This window comes from Selaginella moellendorffii, unplaced genomic scaffold (genome assembly GCF_000143415.4).
Source record: "Selaginella moellendorffii unplaced genomic scaffold, v1.0 SELMOscaffold_0, whole genome shotgun sequence".
NCBI lineage: Eukaryota > Viridiplantae > Streptophyta > Lycopodiopsida > Selaginellales > Selaginellaceae > Selaginella > Selaginella moellendorffii.
In genome coordinates this window covers 878,063-890,848 of record NW_003314261.1, presented here as the reverse complement: position 1 = coordinate 890,848, position 12,786 = coordinate 878,063, and the positions used below count along the sequence as shown (strand labels likewise).

General features: G+C 51.5%; 2 protein-coding genes across 2 annotated transcripts; both read right to left on the bottom strand.

Annotated features, from left to right (window-relative positions):
* Positions 1–6,113: 6,113 nt before the first annotated feature.
* LOC9663092 (formin-like protein 20) lies at positions 6,114–10,691 on the bottom strand. The gene is made up of 17 exons (XM_002960068.2): positions 10,378–10,691; positions 9,596–10,302; positions 9,312–9,533; positions 8,112–9,259; positions 7,919–8,048; positions 7,796–7,867; positions 7,648–7,746; positions 7,551–7,592; positions 7,411–7,491; positions 7,314–7,364; positions 7,184–7,265; positions 7,034–7,128; positions 6,910–6,981; positions 6,737–6,853; positions 6,614–6,682; positions 6,492–6,558; positions 6,114–6,428 (listed from the first exon to the last, which is right to left on the bottom strand). The coding sequence occupies exons 1-17, from the start codon at positions 10,448–10,450 to the stop codon at positions 6,253–6,255; spliced, it is 3,303 nt and encodes a 1,100-aa protein (XP_002960114.1). The 5' UTR covers positions 10,451–10,691; the 3' UTR covers positions 6,114–6,252.
* A 917-nt stretch (positions 10,692–11,608) lies between these two features.
* On the bottom strand, positions 11,609–12,484 carry LOC9633295 (pentatricopeptide repeat-containing protein At5g66520). The gene has a single exon (XM_002960067.2). It carries the CDS (start codon positions 12,482–12,484, stop codon positions 11,609–11,611), a length of 876 nt encoding a protein of 291 aa, XP_002960113.2.
* Between the last annotated feature and the right edge of the window lie 302 nt (positions 12,485–12,786).

Sequence of the window (12,786 nt, the reverse complement as noted above, 5' to 3'; positions counted from 1 at the left end):
ATTCTCACCAGCTTTCTCATCTACAGGAAGATGTACACGGGCGAATTCAAGACACTTGATATGCTCCACCGGGAGGCTCCCATGCAGCTGCTCACTCCACTCAATCCGATGCCATCGCAGCTGAGATATCTCTAGTACGTTGCTAGAAGGAACAACACTCCAGAGTGGCCACTCCCAGATCGCTCGCTCAGCCTCGACTGCCTCATTCTCAAAGTGGTGCCAGCTTTCGATCCGGACGAGGGGCCGCATTTATGGAAGAGATCCCCAATTGAAAGCAGGGAACAGGACGACGAGGATGCTTTTTGCCTTGGGAAAGATGTCCGGCATTATCGACCGGTAAGGTGGTGAGCTTGTTTTCTTTCTCTTGCTTTGGTCAGTAACGCTCTTGTGTGTTCCAGACAGATTGTGATGTGATGAAGATGTTGAGGACTTAAGCCGCAATCTCAAGCTGGGATGCCACGTCAGCAGAAGGGACACATCCGTTTAGGTTCTGTAGGTGATCACGCCCGACACATTCTGTTCTTGATCCGTCTTCCGCAATAAAGGTGGACCCAGCATGGAGCGCTGCTGCGCTCACAAGGCTGGGTATCCCCATTTCATAACATGGTATCAGAGCTACTCCCTCATTGGTCTCCATCAAGTTCTCTGCTGACTTCAACTGAAGGACCATTTCGTCAAATTTCTTTGACGAGTGAGTAGTCGCTGTTGTCAGAAGATACTTCGCCACGCCTTTGATGACAACCGACTTGAGCTTCGGTTCACTCACTGGTGTCTTCGTGATGCGTGCGATCTGGCTTGCTACCTTCCTCAACCTTCCAACAAAGGCTTGAATGGACTCACCTTCATGCTGTCTTACAGAACCGAGTTCTGTCTCTAAGTCCAGCAATGTGGTCTCATTCTCCTTTCCGAGGGTTGCTTTCAGGTTTTCCCAGTTCTCGTGCGCAGTCTTCGTGATGTCGAGATGGCAACTGAACACCTTGCCCAGGCCTCTGCCTAGAATGCCCAAGGCCTTGATGTTCTTTCCATCCCACTCTTTGCGGTCAGCCTTGTCCGTTGTGGGAGGGCGCGTCCAGGAACCGTCGACCACTGGCCACAGCTCCTTCTGCATAAAGTAGTACTCGAGTTGCTCCTGCCATCCGCTGAAATCCTTGCCATCAAAGATCTCTATGGCGTCGCGCACACTCCCCATCTTCAGGATCGTTCTTCACACGGGCTCTATTGCCTGAATGCTGAAGTGGTGTATCCTGAGAGGTTAATGCTCAGTAGCAGCGTGGAAGACAAACCAGCTACACTAGACACTTGGCACAGGAGATTAGGCCACTCTTCCATCAAGAGAGTACAGCAGCTAGCAAGAGGACAACTTGTCCGAGGACTGAACATTGCTCCATCATCAGCTGGATTTTGTGAGCCTTGTGTCCTCAGTAAGCAGCATCGCCTTCCATTTCGCTCAGGTGTAAGTGAAAGAGGGAAGGATGTCCTGGAGCTGGTACACTCTGATCTATGTGGCCCAATGCAGACCATGTCAAGGACAAAGAAGAAATACTTTGTCACATTCATCGACGATTTTTCAAGGATGGTAGCAGTGAAGTTTTTGCTGCACAAGTCAGAGGCCTTTGAAGCTTTCAAGGTCTACAAGCTGCAAGCGGAGCTTGAGACAAGCAGAAAAATCAAGATGCTGAGAAGTGATGGTGGTGGAGAGTTCACCTCTAACGCCTTTAAGGAGTTCTGTGAGCAAGCTGGAATTAAGCGGCAACTTTCAGTGCCTTCAACTCCTGAGCAAAATGGCGTGGCTGAGAGGATGAACCGAACTCTTGTGGAGATGGCACGAGCGATCTTGCAAGATGCAGGCATGCCAAATTTCTTTTGGTGTGATGCTGTGAAGACAGCAGCCTACTTGAGGAATAGGCTGATTACTTCTGCTGTCAAGGGACGAACACCTTATGAGGTGTGGTATGGGAAGGCACCAGACGTGAGCCATCTCAGGATCTTTGGGTGTGTAGCTTATGCACTCAAGGACGAGCCCAAGAAGCTGGACAGTAGAAGTGAGAAGTGCATTCTCCTTGGCTATGCAAGCAAGATGAAGGGTTACAAGCTCTTCAACCTGAACACCAGGAAGGTGATCACGAGCAGGAATGTCATCTTCGACGAGTCTAAGATGTACAACACCAAGAACCAGCTAGCAACCACCTCGCAGCAGATGCCGTTACTCATTAGTGGTAAGCAAACCCTAATTGAGGATAGCGACAGCGAGGAGGAAGATGCCTCTCGACGGCAGCGTGCACACTCAGGCGGAGCAGCTACAGGTGGAGGTGGAGTCGTGGCTCAAGTTCCTCCCAGGGCAGGCCGAACTCTTCCAAGGAGTGTCTCAGATCTCTCACCTTCTCTCAATTTCGAGGAAGGCAGCTCTAGTGAGAGCAGCCAGCAGCAGGAAAGCAGCCAGCAGCAGGAAGCAGCAGCACCTCGTAGATCCAGTCGTGTTCGTGTCTTGACTGAACAAGGACAGCAGTACAGAGAGGATGTGGCATTAAAGCAGGCTCTTGAGGCTTCTAGAGTTGAAGCCAGAGCAGCTCGTGATCGCAGTGCATCTGAGCCACCTCCAGTAACCTCAGCAGCATTTTATTATGCTGCAAGCTCACCGTCCCAGCAGCAGGAGGAAGTTCCTTCTGAGGACATGGAACTCGACTTTCTAGCACTCTTTCACCAAGCAGAAGCCACAGTACCCAAGACCCTGCAAGAAGCCTTGGCTGGTCCAAATGCAGCAGAGTGGCAGCATGCAATTTTCCTAGAGTATCAATCTTTGATGGAAAATGAAACGTGGGACTTGGTGGAGCTTCCTACAGGCAGAAGAATCGTGAGTACAAAGTGGCTGTTCCGGATCAAGTATAAGCCAGATGGCTCTATTGATCGTTACAAGGCCAGATTTGTAGCTCGAGGATTTTCTCAAGTAGAAGGAGTGGACTTTGCAGAAACATTTTCACCAGTGGTGAAACATGCATCGATCAGGATGTTGCTGAACATTGCTGCTCAAGAAAACTTGGAAGTCGAGCAGATGGACGTCACCACAGCTTTTCTGAATGGAGATCTACATGAGGAGGTCTTTATCTCGCAACCAGAGGGCTTTGTTGTTCCAGGGAAGGAACATTTAGTGTGCCGGTTGAAGAAGGCTTTATATGGCCTTAAACAAGCACCCAGGGCCTGGTACGAGAAAATGGACGCTTATCTCTTGGGTTTGGGGTTCTCCAAGACTTCAGCTGACAGTAACGTGTACTTGAAGCGAGTGGGAGAATTTCGAGCCATGATAGCTCTCTATGTGGATGACTGCATCCTTTTCTCAAGTGAAGGTGCTACCATGAAGCAGTTGAAGCTGGATTTGGGGTGCCGATTCAAGATGGTTGACATGGGACCTCTTCACTACTGCCTTGGCATTCAGATCTTCCGAGACAGGAGGAAGGGAGTGATTCAGATGTCTCAGAAGAAGTACATTCTGGACGTGCTTCAGAGGTTTCAACTCAGTGAGCTGAACCCAGCAACCACACCTATGGAGGAACATATGAAGCGGATCCCATATAGGCAGATGGTGGGAAGCTTAGTGTACCTGATGGTGTGTACGAGGCCAGACATAGCCTATGCAGTGGGAGCAGTTTCACAGCACTTGGAAAATCCTGGCTACCAGCACTGGTTAGCAGTAAAGCGGATTTTCAGATACTTGAAGGGGACTGCCAACTATGGTCTTGTTTACAAGCAGCAGCCTAGGGGTATTCAGCTCGTTGGATACTTAGATGCTGATTGGGCTGGTGAAGTTGACAAGAGGAAGTCCACTTCAGGCTATATGTTCAGCCTTGGTAGTGGAGCAGTTACTTGGTGCAGTAAAAGGCAGCCAACAATTGCACTATCAAGCACCGAAGCTGAGTACGTGGCCACTACCTTAGCAGCCAAAGAGTGTGTTTGGCTGAGGCAACTATTGAGTGGAGTATATTATCCACAGAAGACTCCAACGATTATCTTCTGTGATAATCAGGGAGCAATTGCCTTGACGAAGAACCCGAAGTATCACGGACGTACCAAGCACATACAGGTACAGTTTCATTTTATTCGTGAGCAGGTTGCCATGGAGACAATGGAGCTAGTGTATTGTGCGACGGGAGATCAGGTGGCAGATGTTTTCACAAAAGCTCTGCCCCTAGCTGCATTCTCCAAGCATGTCCAAGCTCTTGGTGTACAGTTGCTCGAGGCTGATCCCAGCTTAGCTCGAGTGGGAGTGTTGAGGACTTAAGCCGCAATCTCAAGCTGGGATGCCACGTCAGCAGAAGGGACACATCCGTTTAGGTTCTGTAGGTGATCACGCCCGACACATTCTGTTCTTGATCCGTCTTCCGCAATAAAGGTGGACCCAGCATGGAGCGCTGCTGCGCTCACAAGGCTGGGTATCCCCATTTCATAACAGAAGATCGATGTACAGTGTGCCGTGCAAGAGCAAATCCAACTCAATGAAATCTACCAAGAAAAACTAGTGAATTCAACTCAATGAAATCTAGCAAGAACTACCTATAGGGGCTTTCCACGCTAGAATAGTAATCTTCACTCTGGCCTTCCTCCACATCCTCAGCGCCATCTTCTTCCGATGATGAATCCTCTGTGATCCCGATAGTTGACATGACACAACTCAGCTCATCCTTCCAAGGATTATGCTCAATCGAGACAATGCCGCCCAAGGAGAAGCCCACGATGCTAACTTTGGGTGGCAGATCACCGTCCACAGAGACCACAACATCTGATGCCTCAAAAGTTCCATGATAAGCACCACACTGGTAGATCTCTCGCAACACCCTTGTGGCAGGCTCTTTGAGATGGGGATATGTTTGGGAAGGAAGAGTGCTATCACCTTCGTCGGACATGACAATCACTGAGAACATATCCCCATTGAGGACGCCATACTCTAAGAGCTTGGGAACTCCACGACCCTGCATGGATTTGAGCCTGGAATACATGAGGATCTCCCGAACAAACAACATAGCAGCACCTAGCTTTGAACCTGGTTGAGACATGTCCACTATTTTCACCACCACCTTCTCAGATCCTCTGTACACAGCTCTTGCCACATTTGGTGACAGCACCATTCCCTGCCGAAAGTCCCTATAAAACTCCCCAAACCTCCAAGACTTCAGCTTCTTGTGCACTTTGGCCATGGAGATGTATGCCAACTCGCTTGCCAAGTGCTTCATGTTGCGCTTGACAAACTTGTTGAAATCCTTTGGCAGCATCACATGATGAGGGGGAGGCACCATTGTGAGCTCCTCGCAATTGTCCTGATCGTCTTGCAGAGGCAACTCAGTGGCATTGACCACACTAGAGAAGATAACGTACCAGAAGTGCTTCATTGGCACCTCAGAGATCTTCATCGGTTCAGCTATAGCAAAGCCATTGTAGCCATGCCTGACGCAAAACCACAGATGGCATGCACCAATAATCACTGCATAGTCTGTCTTCCACTGCTCACAGTAACAATAAACCCTCTCCACAGCTTCTCTAAAGGAAGAGCCACGTTCCAGATTTGTAGCAATGTCTCGCACGCACAGCCCTTCAAGCTCCAAATGAATTACTCCCACGAGACAACCTCGAGGTTTCACGCTGCGATCACTGCCTGTCAACAGTACATTAACCTCGGGAACCAAGCCTACTCGACGGATTGCCCCCGGCAGCCGCTGGACGAGTTGGGAGCTGAGGACTCTCGCCATCGCACCTGGAGAATCCACAGGATGAACTTGTCGATCCCGATTGGGCACAAAAAGGACCTCCTCCGTATCATTGATCTCTCTTGCAACAAAACGATCGACCAGCTCATGGATGTTGTGCCATACATAGAGCTTGGATGGGAATAACTCCCGTCCAACTCCCCAATCAGTGAAGGTGTCCACCCGCACGTTGCTGCTGATGAGCGGCGGCATAAATGGTCTACCAAGGAAATTCTTGGCATTCAACAAAGGCCCATCTCCATCATTCCATAGCATATTGCCTCCTTGAGGCTCTCGGAGCACTTGTAAAACTGCACGCGCAGCAAAGGAGCTTACCCTGTATCGTGCTTCTTCTTCTGCCATGCTCTAAACCCTTCTGCATGAAAACCCTAACGTTCTTAGTAGGGCCTTGGAAACGTATCATTGAATTTCTTTTCTTCAAAAATCTTCTTCGTGTCAATAATCTATCCGGAAGAATGTACAAACAAAGACCCCCTTTCAAAATCTCCGACTTAAATGGTCACGCTATCCTGCTTCGCCGGGGCGACAGTAGCCCATCCAGCTCTCTTCTCAGCGGGAGAACCTTGTCTTTGTCGGCCTCCTTCTCAGCCTTCTTCCTTTCCATCTCTGCTAGCTTGCTGTTCTCTTCCAATGCACGCTTGAACATCACGATGAAATTAAAAATGATCGACACCGCTGCGAACCAAATCCAACAGACGTTTGTAAAATCAAGTGCATATAGACCAAATGGTTAAGTACCTTGCTCAAATGGACAGCGAGCGGGATCTTCATTGAAGTAGCGCGCCAAGGAATCGGCATTGTGGCCCTGCAAAGTGACAATGCTTTCAACGAGCCATTCATACAAACTTAACATCTCTTACCACTTCAGAGTACAAAGACGCCAGTGTTCTCACCTCCGCCTCCGCTGTATCAAGGAAACTCTTCAAGCTCTGTGCGTCCATGGAAAACATTAGGACAATGCACGCAAAGCAGGCAGACATCACCTTCCGAAACCCATCAGAGACGGCTCCATCGTTTTCAGACGCTGTCAATTCCTGCTCAACCTTTTCCAGGCCCTTGCTTACGGCTTGCATTTCTTCTGCAAGAGCCTTCAATTGAATCTGTAACACAGGTCAGAAAACCGAGACACAAATACTGGAGTATGAAATATAAGAACCTTGGTGGCTGCCTCAAGGTGAGGCAATTCCTTGTCGAAATCAAGTATTTCGGGCATTTTCTCGGATACAATCTGCCACCAGTGTCACGTGTCAGCCAAGCCAAAACAGTTGCACCTAACTTACTTTACACAGATAATGTAATAACGTAGTTCTAGAATTACGAGCTCGAGTTTCTGTCAGCTTAAGTAGACTATCGAGTCTGAATCCAATCGCCGCCCCTGGAACAACAGCCACACTTGTTACTTAGCTCAAGCTCCCGGGCACTCTGCTTACCTCTAGCAGTTCCTTGGTTTAACGCATTTCCCAGGGACAGAACCGTTTGCATCACTCTTTTAAGCTTAGGAGACTCTTTCACCTGCAAGAATCCGGCTTCAGGCAACATACAAGAAGAGTGCGAAATTACCTCTGCTGAAGCTTCATTGACTACTACCAGATTTTCTCGTAAATCTGACACCTGATACCAACGTTTGAAAGGGTAGACAAAATAATTTTCACCAAACCTGCGACGTGAACTGAAGTTTAAAAGAAAAAACCCTCAATTTGGACTCTACCCGAGGAACTTTCATCATCTCCAGGAAATACTGCAAAAGCAAACATATTGTCTAGTAAACGATACTGTTTCGGACAAAGCGGAACAAACCTGCTCACATTTGCCCAGGCATTCTTTATCGCCCGTGTAGTTCTGCAAAACCACCAGCGTGTAAGTTAGATGGCAAGATCATATCTGGAAATAAAACCTTGAGCGTTTCCATCTCCTCCTTTGTTGGACAAAACTTGATCAGATTATCAACCTGATCTACATCCAGTACTGCCCCATCCAACGCTAGTATTGCTTTCTGAGTGCTCAAGTAAAAACCACATTGCATAATGTAGAGAGCAACTTACAACAACTTCTGGCAGTGGCATCTTCACTTTTGTCAGCATTATCTCGCAATTGTACGCCCGTCTATGTTCAATCTGAATAAAACAATAGTGAGGCCTCCGCTTCGACTACAAAAGGCAGCTTACCAGGAGCACTTTTTCCTGCTTGGGAACTAGAGATGCACGACGACCACCCGCTCTGTCACCACCCGCAGCAGCATTCGGAACAGCGGCCGAGAAGAGGCTCTCTAGCTCGTTCATGTCAAATTCAGGTTGCCTATCACGCAACAAAAAGAAATTGTGAGCACATGTAACAAAAGAAAAAGACCACAAGACACACCTTGACTGCTCTTCCTGCTTCTGACTCTCCGCCCATAGACTGCCCTGCATAGCCCGTGTAACCTTTACCCAGTGGTATGGCTTCAGAGAGGTCTTCTTCGGCGTAGCAGATGCCAGACCCGAAGCACCAGCAACCTGTCCTCGGCCTCGACCACCAGGAGGCGAAGGTGTCAAAGGACTACTACCTCGTCCTCTCCCCAATGCAGGTGGCGGAGGAGGTGGTACACCAGGCAATGGTGACTTCACACCGAGAGGAGGCGGCGGTGGCGGCGGAGCTGCTGATCCGGGAGGAGGCGGCGGAGGTGGAGGCGGTCCTTTAAAAGGCGGAGGTGGAGGCAGAGGAGTGCCTCGCATTCCCGGTGGAGGCAGCGGCGGCGGTGGCGGCGGCGGTGGTGAGCTTGATGAAGCTAGAGGCCTCGCAGCTTGTGGAAGAGGTGGTGGCGGTGGAGGTGGCGCAGCGGTATTGCCACGTGGCGGTGGAGGAGGCGGAGGAGGTGGTGCAGCTGAATTCCCTCTAGGCAACGGTGGCGGAGGCGGCGGCGGTGGGGCAGTTGAATTCCCTCGAGGCAGCGGCGGAGGAGGCGGAGGCGGCGGTGGCGGTGGCAGCTTTGCAGTAGAACTTGGAAGCTTGAACGGAGGTGGTGGAGGAGGCGGAGGAGGGGGACGACCGGCAACAGAAACTACTGGTGGTGGTGGTGGTGGTGGTGGAGCAGGAGGTGGAGAACGCGAAATAGCCAACCTCGGAGGTGGTGGAGGAGGCGGAGGTGGAGGTGGCGAAGGAGTACCTGGTGCGAAGCTAGGGTTAGACGATGACGTTGGACTTGTCCCGTTTTGATCGTCGGTTAGGGGTGTCGCGGTGGCGATGGTGGAGGAGGTAGTGCTGCTGGAAATAAGTGTCCACTCGTCGTCCACTGCCGCTAGTGCTGCTCGATCCATCGGAAGTCTCCTGTCCTCAAATCCATTGCCAACCGTGGTCAGCTGCTGGAGGAACTTCAATGCCGCGTCTCCGCCACCGTCTAACCAGTCCCCGCTACTGAAGAGCTCCTGGACCTTGGCAAAAGCTTCCATCGGCAAGCCACCTTTCTCTTCCATCAGCGACGGCACAGGCGCCACAGGGGACGAAAATCCATCCGTCTCGCCAAAAAGCACCTAAAAGGAAAAGATTGATTTTGCCAAAATTGGTTCAGCTTTGCTTCCTTACCTCTGCTCGGAAGTCCTTGGAGAAGCGCTCCTTCCCGTTCCAGAGTATGTCAATGTCGTCCCGGTTGAGCATCAGGATGTTGGAGCGGATGAACGCCGTGTTAAACATGACCCGGAACATCATCTCCTCCCGGTCCGACTCCAAGTCCAAGTGAATGCACTCGAGAACCACGTCCCCTTGCACGGCACACTGTACATCGATCTTCATCACATCACAATCTGTCTGGAACACACAAGAGCGTTACTGATCAAAGCAAGAGAAAGAAAACAAGCTCACCACCTTACCGGTCGATAATGCCGGACAGACTTGCTCTTCTTTCCCAAGGCAAAGAGCATCCTCGTCGTCCTGTTCCCTGCTTTCGATCGGGGATCTCTTCCATAAATCCGGACGAGGGGCCGGCATCCATCCTCGGTATCGAAAGCTGGCACCACTCTGAGAATGAGGCAGTCGAGGCTGAGCGAGCGATCCGGGGGAGGCCACTCTGGAGAGTTGTTCCTTCTAGCAACGTACTGGAGATATCTCAGCTGCGATGGCATCGGATTGAGCGGAGTGAGCAGCTGCATCAATCCCTTGGGAGCCTCCCGGTGGAGCATATCAAGCGTCTTGAATTCGCCCGTGTACATCTTCCTGTAGATGAGAAAGCTGGCGAGAATGAACGCCAGCAGCGGCCATCCCCCCCTCTCGCAGTGCATCAGGACGATGTTTTGCTGCCCCTCGAGCGAGAGCCAACTATCGCTGGATCGCAGGAAGTGATGGATCATCTCCATGGGAAGAATCGGGCAGCCCTCGTACTGGCGTGGATAGTCCATCACCGTCATATCGTATTGCGATAACATCTCTGTCAGCTGGCTCTTCCTCTCGCCCTCCCGGAAGTTAAAGACGAGGAAGGACGAATCGGGGAACTGCTCGTGGATTTGCATCGCGATCTGGCGCAAGTAGAGCTTGTAAGTCTCCTCCTCGAAGACGTCCGTGGAGAAGCACGAGTCAAAGACTGGATTTCACAAAAGAATGGATCAATGCGCTGGGAATGGAGATTGGAATGGATCGAGGGCGAGCGAGTGCTTACCAAAAACCCTCTCGGATATCTCCAGGAGCCCATCGGGGGGCCTCCTGTAGAAAAATCGGCGGAAAAGCGACATTCTCCCATGCAATGACGAGTGCCTGGATTCTCCACGCCCCAGAGAATTTTCACCTCGATCACACAGGCTGTGATCTCAGCTCAATGCGGCCATCGCGAGCCCGTAGCGCATCAAAATCCCTGCCTCGACTTGCCTGATATCGATCGGCGCCATAGCCAGTAAGCTCATCCGCCGTGTGACAGAAACCCAGGAACCCTAGGAGCTCCCAGAGATCTGATCCGGTACCTAAGTTTAATCCCGCCTCTCCTGGAGAGAGAACATTGAGCGCCGGAGAAGGGGCCTCACAGCCGTCGGATCCAACAGATCGAACGGCCCCGATTAAAAAAACCATTCCTCCCGTTAAACCTCTATTTTCTCATTTAATGGGAGTTATCATTAAATTTAGGTTAAATTTGGCCAGCTCTTTGGCTTTGCACTGAGTCTTTGCTAGGGAGACGCTCCAAGGAGGATGTGATCCGCGACAAGGAGACGGAGATGCTTGCTCTGGATGCCAGCATTCTAGGGCAAGGTGCTGCAATCCGCGAGTCGGCGAGGCGCTGCTATCGCTGGCCACCAAGGTGGGGAAGACGGCGAGAATGTAGGTTGATTTGAGGCGCTCACGCTCGATCTCACAGGATTTCGCCGGTGTCTGGCCGATTTTCGATGCGGCACAGTCTCGCGACTTCCGGAAACAGTAATACGCATTCTTTCGCTGTGTTTCTGGAAAGAAATTTCTTTCTTTCCAGATTGTCCAGGGTCTTATCAACGAGCTAGAGGCTCAAGGGGCTTTACCTCGGAGTAGCTCTCGGGTTTCCATGCTGTGGTCAGAGGTGGGTCTTGTTTTGCCTCCGTGGTTCCTATGATTGAGTTTTTTTCGTTTTTTCCTTCTCTAGATTTGTGGAGCTATTATGGCAGCTCTCGGCCCACGCTCTGAGAGAAGTTCATCGACGGAACTTCCCAGCGGATGTTGCCGAGAACCCCTTGCCAGCGTCGTTCACGGAGTTCATCACGCAAAATTCACATGCATCAGCACTCCTTGCCGTGACAAAGGTGGAGTGTTCGTGGATAGATTGTTGGAACTTGCGTGTTTTTGCAGGCACGTATTGCTCTAGAGCGTAGGCGTTTCCTGCAAGGTGCGTCTGCGGCCATGCATAAACAAGCGTTGTGGTCCGGTCTAGCTCATGAGATGACGCAAACGTAGTGATCCATGGTGGCAGCGAGAGCATAGTCCCCTCTCATGGAAACAAAGTACCCGTGACCATCGTGGAGCAGCCCGGCAGCGCTACACGCAGCAAGAATGGTGGTGAAGCTGACAACGTCCAGTTCTAGTCCTTGACGCTCAGTCAACTCAAACAGCTCGCAAGCTCGTCGGCCATGTCCGTTTCGAGCAAAGGCCGCCACTGTGGTCGTGCAGAGCATCAAACTCCACTCCCAGGCCCCGTCCTGCGAGAAGATCTCCGCCGCGCTCGACACATCTCCGCATTTTCCATACATGTTGATGGCGGCTGCTCCAGCAGTGACATCGAGCATCTCGCCGCTCGCCTCGACGCTCGAGTAGACAGCGCTGCCGTCCGAGAGAGCTGTGAAGGCCGCGCACGCATCGAAGATGCAAGCCAGAGCGACACCGTCCATTCTCAGGCCGGCCAAGTCCATGAGCTTGAAAGCTTTCAGCGCCTCGGCAGAGCGTCCGCTCCCGGCATAGCTCGACACCATCGACGTCCATGACACGAGGGTCTTCTCCGGAAAGGCATCGAAGACGAGCTTCGACTGCTCGAATCTCCCACACTTGACGTACATGTTGAGCGAGCCTCTCTCAACCGTATAGGAGCAGCTCTGTCCAAGTCTCCGGCTCCAGAGCAGGCTTCCAGGACGCTCAGCACCGCCACCTTGTCGAAGTGGACGCCTTCTAGTACCATCTTGTGGAAGCTCTTGATCGCTCTCCGGCTTGAGTCGTTTGCCACGAACGCTCCGAGGCAGTCCAGGATCTGACACTGGTGGTGGCAGAGCTCTTCTCGAAGGACTTGCGAGCGCCTTCCAAGCTGCGGCATTTCCCATACATGTTGATGAGCAGGCAACTCAAGTCTACGTCCAAGCGGAGATCAAGCGAGAGCTCCAGTTTTTTGTGGAGAAGACTTCCATGGTGGAGATTGTCGCAGCAGTCGAGGATGGTGATCCACGTAGGGTATGGAGGCTCACCGTCCAAGTCCATCCGCTTGAGCAAGCTCAGAGCTCGAGAGAAGCTCCCGTGGCGAGCGTAGGCCGCGATCATCGAGTTCCCCTCCGGCTCGCAGCTCAAACATCTCCTCCGCGGCCGCAACCTCCCCGTTGGATCCCAGCCCCGCCAGCATTGAGTTCCG

Bases quoted from the DNA above. Each gene is read 5' to 3' on its own strand.
- LOC9633295 (XM_002960067.2), bottom strand. From the start codon at position 12,484: ATGGGAAATGCCGCAGCTTGGAAGGCGCTCGCAAGTCCTTCGAGAAGA.
- LOC9663092 (XM_002960068.2), bottom strand. From the start codon at position 10,450: ATGTCGCTTTTCCGCCGATTTTTCTACAGGAGGCCCCCCGATGGGCTC. The intron at 7,593-7,647 runs GTTTTATTTCCA...GTGGTTTTGCAG, and splicing joins AGGAGATGGAAACGCTCAAG to AACTACACGGGCGATAAAGA. The intron at 6,683-6,736 runs GTGATGTCTGCC...ATGGACGCACAG, and splicing joins TCTCTGATGGGTTTCGGAAG to AGCTTGAAGAGTTTCCTTGA.